Below are 14,838 nucleotides of genomic sequence, written 5' to 3'. Positions count from 1 at the left end.
ATACCAGGCGAACACACATTCATGGACACCCAACCCCCAAACTGGCCTTTAATGTTGTTCACGAGAGTCATGAAGGTCAAGGAAAGAATGCAGAATGTTTCCAGACTAAAGGAAGATACAGACCACGACAAGGGAGGAGGGGCGCCTGGGTGGCTCAGTTGGTTGAGCATCCGACTCTTGGTTTCAGCTCAGGTCATGATTTCATGGTTCATGAGATCGAGCCCCACGTCGGGCTCTGCGCTGACAGCATGGAACCTGCTTGGGATTCTCTCTCTCCCTCTCTTTCTGACCCCCCTCCATGGTCTCTCTCTCTCTCTCTCTCTCTCTCTCAAAATAAACTTAAAAAAAAATTTTTTTTTAAAGAGAGTCACGACAGGGAAATGGAAATACAAGGGTCTAGATCAGAATCTTTGCCACAGAAGCCATTATTGGGATAGCCAGCAAAAACTGGAGTATAAAAATTGAGTGGCAGTAATTTAATGATGCTAACACTTTTCACTTTTGAGGCTCTAGTTTGGTTATACAGGAGAAGGACAGGGTTCATAGGAAACACACATTGAACAACCTATCCAGGGGTGATGGGGGCATAACACCGGTAACTCCGTCTTGGACAGTTTAGGAAAGATCATTTCTTTGTACCGCACAATTGCAACTTTTCTGTAATTTTGAGATCTTGCCACTGAAAAAAAATATTACAGCAGTGCTTTTAAAACTTGTTTGAGGGGCGCCTGGGTGGCGCAGTCGGTAAGCGTCCGACTTCAGCCAGGTCGCGATCTCGCCGTCCGTGAGTTCGAGCCCCGCGTCAGGCTCTGGGCTGATGGCTCGGAGCCTGGAGCCTGTTTCCGATTCTGTGTCTCCCTCTCTCTCTGCCCCTCCCCCGTTCATGCTCTGTCTCTCTCTGTCCCAAAAATAAATAAAAAACGTTGAAAAAAAAAAATTTTTAAAAAAAAAAAATTAAAAAAAAAACAAACTTGTTTGAGCACACTGGGAGTCAGAAATAGATCCGACATCAAGACTACTGTGGAACACATTTGCAACACTGAAATAAAAATGTCACAAAATGAAACATATCCTTGCTTCGAAAGATAATATCAAATATGGGTTGTTGTTGTTGTTTTTTATAAATTATTAACATAACACAGGAAAGTAATTCCAAGAGAAACCAGTGAGGAAACAAACCCCCAAAATATTGGTGGAGACTAAGTTGACTTCATGACCTACAATTTTTGTCCAGACTTTTTGCAAGGACATTATAATAAGGACATACACGTATATAGGTTGCTTCAGGCCCCGGGCACTGTTGTAAGTACTTTGTAGCTACTGCTTACTCCTCAGGACAGTCTTATTCCCAACGTAGTGAAACTAAGGCTGCCGAAAGGTTAAGTAACTTGCCCAAGCTCACATTACTAGGAAAAGGTGGGGTCGGCTTAGAATTTTAGCCTGACTTCACAATACCCTGCAGAAGGGACGTCATCCCCCACTTGACAGACTGCGTAACTGAGTTTCGGAGCAACTAAATGGCCAGCCCAGAGCCGTGCTGATTTTGAAAAGCATAGACTAGTCCCCAGGAACAGTCTGGCAGAGTCAGGGAGACAGGATGTCCATGTTAAATCCCAGCTCAGGAACCTCTATTTGTTCATCGAACCCAATTATGAGAAGTTTCACCAATACTCAGGAGGTCAGTCTAGAGCTTTGCCATCCAATACAGTAGCCACTAGCCATATGTGGCTATGTAATTCTAATTAATTAAAATTAAAACTTTGGGGGCGCCTGGGTGGCTCAGTCGGTTGGGCGGCCGACTTCGGCTCGGGTCATGATCTTGCGGTCCGTGAGTTCGAGCCCTGCGTCGGGCTCTGTGCTGACAGCTCAGAACCTGGAGCCTGTTTCAGATTCTGTGTCTCCCTCTCTCTGACCCTCCCCCGTTCATGCTCTGTCTCTCTCTGTCTCAAAAATAAATAAACGTTAAAAAAAAAAAAAATTTTTTTTTTTAAATAAAAAAAATAAAATTAAAACTTTGGTGTCTCACACTCACTGCTTTTCTTTCTTTTTTTACAATTTTTTAAAAAAATGTTTATTTATTTTTGAGAGAGACAGAGCATGAACAGGAGAGGGGCAAGGAGGGAGACACAGAATTGGAAGCAGGCCTCAGGCTCTGAGCTGTCAGCACAGAGCTCAAACTCATGAACGGTGAGATCAGGACCTGAGTCAAAGTTGGACACTTAACTGACTGAGCCACCCAGGCGCCCCGCTTTTCTTTTTAAAGATTTTATTTTATTTTTTAAAGTAATCTCTATACGGGGCGCCTGGGTGACTCAGTCGGTTGAGCGTCCGACTTCTGCTCAGGTCATGATCGCGCAGCTCGTGAGTTTGAGCCCTGCGTCGGGCTCTGTGCTGACAGCTCAGAGCCTGGAGTCCACTTCGGATTCTGTGTCTCCCTCTCTCTCTGCCCCAACCCACTCGCATTCTGTCTCTGTCTCTCTCAAAAATAAATACACACCAAAAAAAATTAAAATAAAGTAATCTCTATACCCAGGGCACCTAGGTGACTCAATCGGTTAAGCAACCCACTCTTGATTTGGGCTCAGGGCATACTCCCAGGGTCACAGGATGGAGCCCCGCGTTGAGCTCCCCGCTGGGCATGGAGCCTGCTTGGGATTCTCTCTCCCTCTGCCACTCTTCTCCACTCCTACTCTCTCTCTCTCAAATAAAAACACGTTTGTTTTTTTTTTAAGTAATCTCTACACTTAACGAGGGGCTCAAACTCACCACCCCGAGGTCAAGAGTTGCACACTCCACTGACTGAGCCAGCCAGGCGCCTCTCACTGCTTTTCAACATGCACTCACAGCCACTGGGCTGCACATCACAGACTCCAGGACATCTCTGTCACCACAGGAAGTTCTATTAGGGTGGAATCTAGAAATTACTTTTCTTGTCTTTTTTTTTTTTTTTTTTTAGAGATTACTTTTCAAGGGCTCAACAATTATTCTTTCTAAAGGGGGGCAGGGGGATGGAGCATTCCAGATTAATTAAATGACAAATTTGATGAAATGACAAATGCAAGAGGACATTCTATCAGGCTGGGGGGTTAACAACCACATTCCATCGTGTTTGCACTGGGGTAACACTGTCAGATTTGTCACATAAACGAGTTAAGTCAGGGAACAATGCCCACTGGCTCACAAACCCCCAGTGGGTTTCAAACCATGGTCATGACACCTGATGGTACCTATGAACGCTCACTTTGTAGATTTCTTTTCTTTTTTTTTTTTTTAATGTTTCTTTATTTTGGGGGGGGAGGGGCAGAGAGAGAGGGGGACAGAGGATCTGAAGCGGGCTCCACGCTGACAGCAGAGACCCGATTCGGGGCTCGGACCCATGACACCATGAGATCATGACCTGAGCCGAAGTCGGACGCTCGACCGACTGAGCCACTCAGGCGCCACCCCCCCCCCCCCCGCCCCCACTCCTGGGAGATTTCTAATCCATTGCACTGAAACCCCGGATCTTGCTCTGGCATTTGGCATTCTGTGTCACACAAGGTACCTATTTCCTTGAAGAACTCCAAGTGGAGAAAACAGAAACAGAGTTTCAGCAGCGACCGATAACTAATCGCTCTCTCTAGCCAGGGCTGTTTACAGACCTAATCATCATTCTCACGCTACCCCTAGGAAGCACGCGTGATCACGGCCGTTTTACAGATATGACAGGTGGCTCACAGAAGTGAAGTCACTGCCCAAATTCACACAGGTAATAAACAGAGAATATGAGCTTGGATCGGTCCCACCTCAAACTCCACATCCTGCTTCTTCCCATGAATAGATTTACCTAATCTAAAGCAAGCCCAGGAGAGACACGGATTCCGCCACAAAAGCGATTCTGACTCAGCCCACGGGAAGGCTGGGAAAGTTCAGTCAAGACCACTGGCACAGAACACACTTGGGGCCCCCTGGGGAGGGGGCTCAGGCGGTTAAGCGTCCAACTTCTGCTCAGGTCATGACCTCGCAGTCTGTGAGTTCGAGCCCCACATCAGGCTCTGTGCTGACGGCTCAGAGCCTGGAGCCTGCTTCGGATTCTGTGTCTCCCTCTCTCTCTGCTCCTCCCCTGCTCTCTCTCTCTCTCTCAAAAATAAATACACATTTAAAAAAGAAAGGATTACAGCGTGCTAACGACTGAATTCATGCTAATGATAGGTCAGAGGTAGGGTGGAAACTAGGAAAGAGTAACAGGCATATGAGGGCAGATGGAAGGTTTAAAAATAGAGTGAAGAGTGAGGGGAGGAAATGTCCAGCTGGTTAGGTTTCCCCCCAGTCTGGTGCTGCCATATTCTCTAACCGATGCTCACTGCCCACTGTCACGTGGGTTGAAATCACAGGTCTTTTCCACTGGAGTCCAGTGTGCTAATAATGAGAATTTTGATATCTGTGCCATCCATACGGCGGGGCTCGAACTCACAATCCACGAGATCATGACCTGAGCTGAAGTCGGATGCTTAACTGACTGAGCCACCCAGGCGCCCCTAATTATTATTTTATTTTATTTTATTTGAAAGAGAGAGTGCACGTGAGAGTCGGGGACAGGGGCAGAGGGAGAGAGAGAAAGAATCTCAAGCACATTCCAGGTTCAGTGTGGAACCTGAAGCGGGACTTGACCTCACGACCCTATGATCATGACCTGAGCCAAAATCAAGAGTCAGACACTCAACTGGCTGAGCCACCCAGGCGCCCTGAGGAACTGAATTTTAAATTGTATTTAACTTTAATGAATTTAGACTTAAAAGCATACACTGCCCGTGGCTAGTGGCCACCATACTGAATGGTGCTGTGCTAAACAGGGAGCTGTAGAAGGTTAGGGCAGGGCCTCCCCATTTGTGTCCCGCAATGTCGAACATATCTGGGGGGCACCCTCTGGGGTCAGATTCCCCTGGGTCCAAATCCCAGCTCAGGAAAACCTTCAGGAAGTGACTTAATCTTGTTTGCACCTCAGTGTTTGCATCTATAAAATGCAGCATCATTAAGTGGGCCTGAAAAAAATGTTAGAAGTTACTGAATCTAGGGGCGCCTGGGTGGCTCAGTCGGTTGAGCGTCCGACGTCAGCTCAGGTCACGATCTCACGGTTCGTGAGTTCGAGCCCCGCGTCAGGCTCTGGGCTGATGGCTCAGAGCCTGGAGCCTGCTTCCGATTCTGTGTCTCCCTCTCTCTCTCTGCCCCTCCCCCATTCATGCTCTGTCTCTCTCTGTCTCAAAAATAAATAAACATTAAAATAAAAATTAAAAAAAAAAAAAGTTACTGAATCTAAGTGAAGCGCAAAGGAATGTGCATTGCATGATCTTTCCAACTGGTCTGGGTGAGATTTTTTTTTTTATAATAAAAGTTGGAAAACCAATGCTAGCTCTATTCTACAAGACCATGCAGGGCATTCAATGGTGCCTATAAAATGCTTACCTCAGTGCCCGGCACATAGAAACAATGGATGCCTTAAGGAGCAAGCATTTACCTGGCAAACATCTACTTTCTGTAATGTTCCAGAGACATAAAGATAAAATAAATAATAGGGGTGCCTGGGTGGCTCAGTTGGTTAAGCGTCTGACTTCGGCTCAGGTCGTGATCTCGTAGTTTGTGGGTTCGAGCCCCGCGTCAGGCTCTGTGCTGACAGCTCAGAGCCTGGAGCCTGCTTCGGATTCTGTGTCTCCCTCTCTCTCTGCCCCTCCCCTGCTCCTGCTGTCTCTCTCTGTCTCTCAAAAGTAAATAAACGTTAAAAAAAAATTTGTTTAAAGAAATAATAACACGGATCCAGCACCTTCTAGATGCCAGGTACTGTCCTAGCCGTTTATATATATGAACTTATTTTAATCCTCACAACTCTCTGAGGCAGGTACATTATTATTATTTGCTTTAGTGGGGTACTATGGTTCCCTCTTAATTTTTTTAGGTGTTTGACATAATTTCAGACTTACAGGAAAAACTATAACAATGCAACAAAGAATTTCCACCTACCCTTCAACCACATTACCCTGAGTTAGCATTTTACCACATTTATATTATCACTTTCACTATCTCTGTATAAATATTTTTTTTCCTGAACAGCCTGACAGTAAGTGGTAGACATGTTGCCCCTTGACCTCTAAATACAGGTTGATGTGGATTTCCTAAAAACAAGGACATTCCTCCTACATAAGCATAGTGTATCTATCTAGTTTTTTTTAACGTTTATTTATTTTTGAGACAGAGAGAGAAAGAGCACGAATGGGGGAGGGTCAGAGAGAGGGAGACACAGAATCTGAAACAGGCTCCAGGCTCCGAGCTGTCAGCACAGAGCCCGACGCGGGGCTCGAACTCACGGACCGCGAGATCGTGACCTGAGCCGAAGTCGGCCGCTTAACCGACTGAGCCACCCTGGCGCCCCGCATAGTGTATCTATCTAAATCAGGCAATTAACACGGAACATAAATGATCTAATTTGTGGACTTCCTTGAGATTCTTTTCAATTGCTTAAATAATGTCTCTTGTAGCAAAAGAAAATCCTGACTCATACACGCACTCTGTTGTCAGGCCTCTTTATCCCCCTTGCATGTACAACAGGGCCTCTGTCATTCTTTGTTTCCTGCCAGGGATATTTTTGAGGAGCAGAGGTCAGCCACTTCGTCAAATGTTCCTCCGTTTGGGCTCGTCTGATGCCTCCCCACGGTTAGATTCAGGCTGGGCACGTTTTGCCCAATAGCACAAAAGTGAGGCCTGTCCTTTCTCGGGTATCGTATCAGGAGGTCCAAGCTGTGTGTCCGTCCCATTATTAGTGATGTTAACTCTGATCATTTGGTTAAAGTGGTGCTTCTGGGGTTTCTTTCCTTTTCTTTTTTTAATTTTTAGACAGAGAGAGCACTTGAGCTGAGGAGAGGGGCAGAGGGAGAGAGGGAGAGAGAGAGAGAAAGAGAAAGGGGGGGGAGGGGGGAGGATACTGCAGGAGGGAAAAGAAGCCAGCGCTCAGTCTGAACTCAACTGAAACAAAGAGAAGGTGGGTTTTTAAGAGCTGGAGTTAAGGGGAGATCTTAGATCACCTGCGTTTGCTAACTGGCTTTCCCCAAAGGAAAAGGAAATGTGCTTGTGTCTCTGTGACAGGAGGTAGTTTTACAACTGGGAAAAAGGTGCCCACAGAAGTTAGGCTCTCACCCCCTTAGGGAAACTGGGAGATAGGGGGGCAATCTCCTTAGATGTTTACATTCCAAAGAGATGGTTCCCAGGTCCCCTGAGACCGACATTTCCTGGATTGTAAAACTGGCAAGCGGCTTTTAAAGATATTTACATATCTCTCAAAGGGACGGAGCAAGAATTTATAATGACAAGTTTTCTAAAGTCAATGCTCTAAGAAAAGCGAGGTCTGGGACCCCTGTGGTTAGGCCATCTGGATTCGGGAAGGGCCTGGGTGAGAGGGAGGTCAGCGGTTTAAAAACAGAGAGAAGTAGGGGTGCCTGGGTGGCTCAGTTGGTCGAGCATCCAACTTCGGCTCAGGTCATGATCTCACAGTCCGTGAGTTCGAGCCCAGTGTCAGGCTCTGTGCTGACAGCTCGGAGCCTGGAGGCTGCTTCGGATTCTGTGTCTTCCTCTCTCTGACCCTCCCCCATTCATGCTCTGTCTCTCTCTGTCTCAAAAATAATAAACATTAAAAAAAAAAAACTTTTCAATAAAATAAAAACAGAGAAAAGACTATCTAAAGTTTAGTCAAGCTGAGGGAAAAGTCACAGCTATCTTGGTCACGCTCAGTAAGGCCAAACCACGCCTCTTGGGTTCAAATCTGGATTCCAGTGACTTTTAGCTGGGTGACCTGGGGCAAGTGTCTCAACCTCTCTGGGTCTCGTCTGTTCATCTTGTAAAATGCAGATGATTAATACTTACCTCACAGAATGGTTGTACAAATTAAGTGTGTTAATGCAAGTACAGCACTGAACACAGTACCGGATACATGGATGGTCTGCTGTGGTGCTAAATCACTTTACCAATTGTGAGCTTTGGTCTCCCCAGCCATCCCTTCTGAGAATCTAAATGGAAAATAAGACTGTGGACGCAAACATCCTTGGTACAGGCCTGGCATGTGGTAAGACTTTTTAAAAAATTGGGGCGCCTGGGTGGCTCCGTCGGTTAAGCGTCCGACTTCGGCTCAGGTCAGGTCATGATCTCACGGTTTATGGGTTCGAGCCCCGCATCGGGCTCTGTGCGGTCAGCTCGGAGCCTGGAGCCTGCTTTGGATTCTGGGTCTCCCTCTCTCCCTGTCCCTCCCCCGCTCATGCTCTGTCTCTCAAAAATAAATAAAACAATCGTTAAAAATCTTTTAAAAAAAGCAAATGATTAACATTCCATAACTAGTTATTATTGCTGTTGCTCGTGCTCTTATTAATTTTCTATTTTGTCCCTGTAATCATTATTTACTACCGTTTTGTCATACTACTACTCCCCATTAATAGTGATGTCGGAAATATCACTGTTACTATCTCGCTCCTGCCCACATCTGGTCCCCCTTCCATCAAGCAGTTGCAAAGCCTGCCGGGGCCTCAGGCTGAAGCCAGGCTTTTTCTCCCTGGGGCCCCTACACCTTCACCTGATTGGAGGAGACGGAGGTGGAGCTTAGACGAACACAGACTGACAGCGGCACCCGTGAGACCTCTGGACAGGTGCGAGGCGGTGGCTAAGCCCACCACACAATCCTTGGGAAACCAAACAGATGACAAGGTGGGTGGGGCCTGGCAATGGGGGACAACCCATTAAGCAGAGTTCCCCTCTGAGCCCAAACCTTGCTAAAAGCCCCAGGCACCCTCGCCACTGCCTAACGCTTTCACCTGGCATCCCCTTCACCAGTGGTGGGATTGCCCACAAGCTGGCTAAACCCCAGGAGAGCACAGGAGTTCCAACCCCAACCTCCCCCCTGGGCTGTGGCTCCAGGTCTCAGCTTCTCTGCGAACGGTCTTGACACTCCCGCCCTAGCTCGGCTAAGAGGCGACACTAAGAGGTCAGTGTAAGAAATGAGTCCTTTGAAACGCTTATACAAAGGAATTACACTTTTATTGAGACCTTCATGTGCCAGAAACTGACCACATGGAGGCCTGAGGCGCGGTCCCTGCCCTTGAGGAGCTCACAGTCTAATAAGGAAGTCAGATGCTGAACCGATTCCCACAGAGAGGGGACGGGGAGCAGGGACACCAGCCAGCAGAGGAGGGAACCATTATCCTGCTCCGCACCCCCCCCCCAAATTCCGGACTGGCTATAAGAAGGTGAATAGAAAGCTTATCAGTGTTTCTCCCATCTTCCCTGTAACAACCCTGACTTTTCTCTGCCCAGAGACACCATGAGGAGACCAGGGAGAGACAAAGAAGAGGGAGATACACCTGTTGCCTTCCAGAAGCTACAACACCCTGGCAGGATATATATACAACGGTAAATTTATTTCCCAAAGCCGCAAACCAGTGCAGCAGAAGCTGGGGATAGTGGGGGGCGGAGATTGGAAGAAGAGGGGCTGGGCCAGCCCAGTCCAGTGAGGAGAAAGGGAAGTCATGGGAAGAGAGGGTACCCAGGGCTGGGGAATAAGGCAAGACAGAAGTTTCTAGATGGCAAAATTCATGGTAGGGTGCCAGCAGCCAAGGCCAACACTAGAGCTGCCAACCCAGCCGAGGAAGTTGAAGAGCCTTTATTATGGGCCCCCCCTCCTGTAGGGTGCTGTCCCATATTCCTGCGGTCCTGGTGGCCAGCGGCACCTCCAGCCAAGCCAGATTCCTCTTTCTGAGAGGTCTCAGGATGTACTTCCCGTGGGGAAGTCTGGCTGGCCGTGGTGGGTTTAGTGGCAGAGACAAGAGTGGTTGGGGCTGGAGTAGAGGTTGTGACAGAGGTGGTTGGGGCCTGAGTGGTGGGCTTAGGAGGGGGCAGCAGGACAAGGGGTGGGATCCGAGGGGAGAAAAAGGTCTTGTTGTGGAGGTCCGAGTTACAGCGGGACCCCTGGCAGCAGGAGCCACTGAGTGTGAACCCTGGGCCTGTCACCGCATCCCGCGTGCAGAACTCGTCCTGGACACAACCCCGCACAGGCAAGGATACAGTCACATTTGCTGCAGGAGGGAGACACAGGGAGGTCGGTGGTTGGAGGGTTGCAGAGCCAGAAGGAAACTTAAAGGCAAGACCAGGGCAAGAACCCCCAAAACAGGGGACGGGGGGCTCTACATCCATTAATCCAAAAAGCGCCCCTTTGAGAAACACTGTCCCACTGTCTTTGGCACTTGGTGGACCACGTTTCCCATTTTGGAGAGGAAAGGTGTGTAGGACGAACTACAAGTCCCACAATGCCTTGGAAGAAAGTCTGGAAAGTTTGGACAGAGATACACCTCTCATGAGACCAAACAGTGAAACAAACATCCCTCTCATCGTATTTCCCATCTCCCTCTCTCCTGCACCTGCCAAAATTTAGTGTTAAGAATCAGAACTACATCTCCCATAATACACCTGGCAGAAGAGGCGTTTGAAGGACGTCTCCCAGGGTTCCCTGAGACAGAGGCCAGGAGGTGGCCTCTCTCCTAGGTGGCTGGGTGGGGACCCTGACCCCTTGAGTTTTGAGGAGTCACAACTAGACTCCCTGGATTCTAGAAGCTTGGAGGCTTCCATTTCCCAAAGCACGTCGTCCCACTCTGCACCAGGCAGACCTCTATGGAAATGTATTTCCCCAAAAAACCTCTAGGACAAAAGCAACCGTAGCCCCACGCTACGTTGGGGATAGGCCTGCATTTCTCACGACGCTCTAGGGTGAGACGAGAACTTTGGCCTACAATTTTCCAGAATGCGCTGGAGATGGGTCCCTCTGGGTAAAGGGACTACCCACCGCCCATGAGGCCAGAGAGGGCACTACAACTGTAGGCCCCCTCCTCCTGGCTCGCTCACCTGCCGTCAGAGTGACGTTACCGTCGAAACAGCCCTTGTAGACGCGCTCACTGGCGTTGTAGCAGCTCACGACAGGTGGAGACGTGCCCCGGCACGCCTTGTGGCTCAGCCCCACGCAGCTGTAACACTCGGCACCGTTGGACGGGTACGCACTCTCATTGCCTGCGAGGGGAGCGCGACGGAAGGAAGGGGTCGAGAAGGTTCAGGCAGCACGGCTTCGCCCAAAGTCCCTCCAGCCTAGTACACCGAGCTCAGCCTCTAGCCGGGCCCCAGCGCCGGGCCCCGCGCTTAGCGTCCCCGCTACGTTGCCTACAGCGACGAGGCCCCGCCCGCCGCCGCGTGGCCCCGCCCCCCGCCCGTGCGGAGTTCTCCCGCCTCCAGCTGGGGATCACCCCAGTGGCTCAGCCGCGGTGTGGCTCCGCCCGCGGGCCTAGGGCCCGCCTCCACCGACCTGCGGGGTTGAGCGCTCGCGACGTGAGGTTGAGTTTGGCGTTGCAGCGGTCCTGGGCGCATTGCTGCAGCTGCATAAAGGCCAGAAGCCCGTGAAGATCCAGTCCGCGGTCATTCTTGCCCGGGAGTCCAGACCCGCAGCCCCGCACTGCCACCGAGAACTGCCCGTGGACTGCGGAGAGGAAGGGGCGGGGTGAGCGGAGGCGGGGGGGGCGGGGCCTCGAGTGGACTCCTCCTCCTCCCCCCTCCCCCCGCCACGGCCAGACTGTAGCCAGGCCAGAGTCGAAGGGCAGGGGCCTCAGAAAGCCGATCGCCGGGGGAAGGACGACAGACGGAGGGGCAGAACCTCAAAGAGCTGAGTCCGAGGGAACAGACAGGCTGACAGACTCTGGACAAAATCGAGGAGGAGGGCCAAGAGTGGAGCTAGGACGGGGCTCGGCGGCAGAGGGGCGGAACGGCAGAAAGCATCCTATGAAGGAACTGAGAGACTGACAGAAAGGGCACCGGGTCAGACCGAGGTGGGGTCTCCGGGAACTGTAGCCTCAGAGAAGGGCGGGCTTTCCCCGGGGGTGGGCCAGCGGGGCGGAGCCTCAGTCTAGGGAACCTAGGAGGAGAGCCCTAGAAAGGTCTGCATCACCGCGGACCTACCTGGATAGAGGATTCTGGCAGGGACAGAGTGGGTAGGGAGGTCTCAGGGGTGGAGCAGAAATGGATAGGGTGTGCCCTCGAAGGGGACCAAGTCCCCGATCCCGGATCTCCCAGTTCACCCCAGCCAGTTACTCGGCAGCCCCTCACCCATCTAAGCCCTAACGGTAGTGGTGTTAAAGGGCCCCGGCCAGGATGAAAGGGAGTCCTGGAGGGCGTTGAATGGGTGCGGACAAATTCAAAAGAAGGGGCGGGGCAAAAGGAGGCGGGGCCTGGCTGGAGGAGCTTCGAAGGGGTACGAATGGACCCGAGGGCCCCACTCACTGGTCTCCACCGCCCCCACGGCCTCGGTGCAGACGTCCACGCCCGGCGCGCACTTCACGGTCTTGGTCTTCTGCGGAGAGCATCCGTCATCTGCTTTCTGCACGCAGCTGTAGCACTCCAGGGCCCGCGCTCCTGGGGGCGCAGGGCCGAGCAGAACTAAGCGATTCCTAACTGAAGCCTCGTCCCCGAAAGGAGAAATAGTCTTTCCCACGCCCTCTGTCCCCGGGACGTGACAATGCTATTGCCCACCATTTTCCGGGACAGGAGTAAAAATCTCGCCACAAATCTGGTGCCGCTCTCCTTCCAGCCGCCTATGCCTACAGTGGGAGCATCCTCCCCACAGCCCCTTCTGCCCAAGATGGGGGGATCCTTGCTATGGATGGGAGGGACATCTTCCCCCCCCCCCCGCCCCGTTCTCCGCTCAGGATGGGAGAACTTTTCCCGCAGTCCAGTTAGCTCAGTGAGGGATCCTTTCCCACTGCTCCTTCGGACCGGGGCGGGGGACCCTTCCCACAGTCCCCTCTGGCCAGATTGGGGGACCTCTCTCACAGCCCCCTCGACCCGGACAGACGATCTTTCCCACAGGCCCCCTCTGCTCAGAATGGGAGATCGTCCCCACAGATCTCCCTGTAGGAGAGACCTCCTTCCTAGAGCCCCTACTCGACCTCCTCCATCCCCTCCCGCAGCAGACCCACCTTCTCCAAGCAGCAGCGACAACAGCAGCAGCCAGCCCGTGGTCCAGATCACTGCCTGGGCGCCTGCTTTCCTGGCAGGGTCCATGGCTAGGTCCTGCTCCCTCGGCGTCCCCCCTGGGTGTGCCGCCTCCCAACCTGGGCCCTCTTACCTGAGCCCGGGATGAGTAACCTCCCCCCAGGCAACCCTGGCCTTGCCCAACCGGGCTAAATCAGCGTCCGCTGTGGGGCGGAGCACCCGCCCCTGGGTGCGTCACCCAGCAGCTGCCAAGGAGGGAAAGGGTGGGAGTCAAGGTTCCCCGACAGCTCCCAGGAGAAAGTCTGTGTGTTTGGGGGGTAGAGGGGAAAGTACGGAGGCTCAGAATGGGGAAAGGGTCTACTCAACACGGGGCCCTTGCTATATTTAATGAGTACTTACCATATGCCAGCTTTGATCGGGACTACTGTTGGAGGTTAAGACAGAACCGGTGCCTGCCCTCACAGAGCTCACTGTCTGATGGGGGGGGGGGGGGAGGGGACAGATATTAAGTAATCACACAAATTGTTGTATACAACTGGAACAATGAAGGAAGAAGTGTAGGTAGCTCCAAGGAGGTATGGAGTCTGGAAGTGGGGGGTGGTTGGTCAGTGAAGCTTCCCTGAGGATGTCATTCAAGTTGTGCTCTCGGAGACCCCGGGGGGCAGAGCAGATTACAAAGCAGAGGGGGGCAGTGCAAAGATCTAGGGGTAGGAGTAGCCTGGACCATTGTGTGCCTGGAGCTCAGGAAACAAAGAGGAGGAAGGTGGAAATGGAGGCCGAAGAGCCAGGCAGGGGCTAGACGGATCAGGACATTACAGGCCCAGTGAAGAGATTTGAATTAATTCTGAGAAAGGTGGATGAGCTTTGAGAGGGTCTAAATCAGCAGCAGGGAAGGACACAATCAGACTTGCTTTTTAATATGATCAAAATCTGGGAATTAATGCGAATATCCACAAAGAAGAGAGCAGAAAAAGAATGAGTGGTTCACTCACCCCATGGAATATTACACAGCAGTGAGAACAAGCCAACTATTGGCATCTGCAGCCGCGTGGATGAATCTCAAAAACTTCATGTGGAGCTCAAGAAACCTTATGCAGGAGCACCTGGCTGGCTCAGTGGGTGCAGCATGCAACTCTTGATCTTGGGGTTGTGAGTTCCAGCCCCATGTTGGGTGTAGAGGATACTAAAAAAAAAAAAAAAAAAAAACTTAAAAAGAAGAAGAAGAAGAAAAAGAAGAAGAAGAAGACTTACCCAAATAAAACATACAGTGAACTCCATTTACATGAGGTTCTAGAACAGGGGTTACCTTGTCCCAAAGGGGCAATAGTGATGAGCCCCCACTGTCTTCACACAGGCAATAGTTACATGTGTGTACAAATATGTGAAGAATTATCCAGCTATAGAGGTGCCTTGGTGGCTCAGTCCGTTAAGCATCCTACTATTGATTTTGGCTGAGGTCATGATCTCACAGTTCGTGAGTTCGAGCCCCGTGGCGGGGCTGACAATGCAGATAGGGATTCTCTCTCTCTCTCTCTCTCTCTCTCTCTCTCTGCCCCTCCCCTGATCGTGCTCTCTTTCTCTCAAAATAAATAAATAAACTTAAAAAAAAAAAAAAAGAATTACCCAGCTGTATACTTACATATTTCACTAAGTGTACATTATTAAAAAAGGAAGTAGGGGGTGGGGCGAAAGAAGAAATGTCACTGTGGCCTCCGTGTAAAGCAGGACAAGATTCTGGAAGGAGAGAGAAATGCAGGAGACCAGTGAGGATGCTGGACAGCCTTCCAGGTAAGGAAGAAAAGC

The 14,838-nt window shown here is 50.8% G+C and overlaps 1 protein-coding gene across 1 annotated transcript; it reads right to left on the bottom strand.

The window, feature by feature from the left end:
• Positions 1–9,026: 9,026 nt before the first annotated feature.
• On the bottom strand, positions 9,027–14,182 carry LYPD3 (LY6/PLAUR domain containing 3). Its single transcript, XM_078438369.2, has 6 exons — positions 14,028–14,182; positions 13,020–13,509; positions 12,325–12,456; positions 11,357–11,527; positions 10,906–11,067; positions 9,027–10,082 (listed from the first exon to the last, which is right to left on the bottom strand). Exons 2-6 carry the CDS (start codon positions 13,102–13,104, stop codon positions 9,601–9,603), a joined length of 1,032 nt encoding a protein of 343 aa, XP_078294495.1. The 5' UTR covers positions 13,105–13,509; positions 14,028–14,182; the 3' UTR covers positions 9,027–9,600.
• Positions 14,183–14,838: the final 656 nt, after the last annotated feature.

The sequence above is a fragment of the Panthera onca genome, chromosome E2 (genome assembly GCF_046562875.1).
Source record: "Panthera onca isolate mPanOnc1 chromosome E2, mPanOnc1 haplotype 2, whole genome shotgun sequence".
In the NCBI taxonomy this organism is placed as follows: Eukaryota; Metazoa; Chordata; class Mammalia; order Carnivora; family Felidae; genus Panthera; species Panthera onca.
This window is presented reverse-complemented; position numbering and strand designations above follow the sequence as displayed.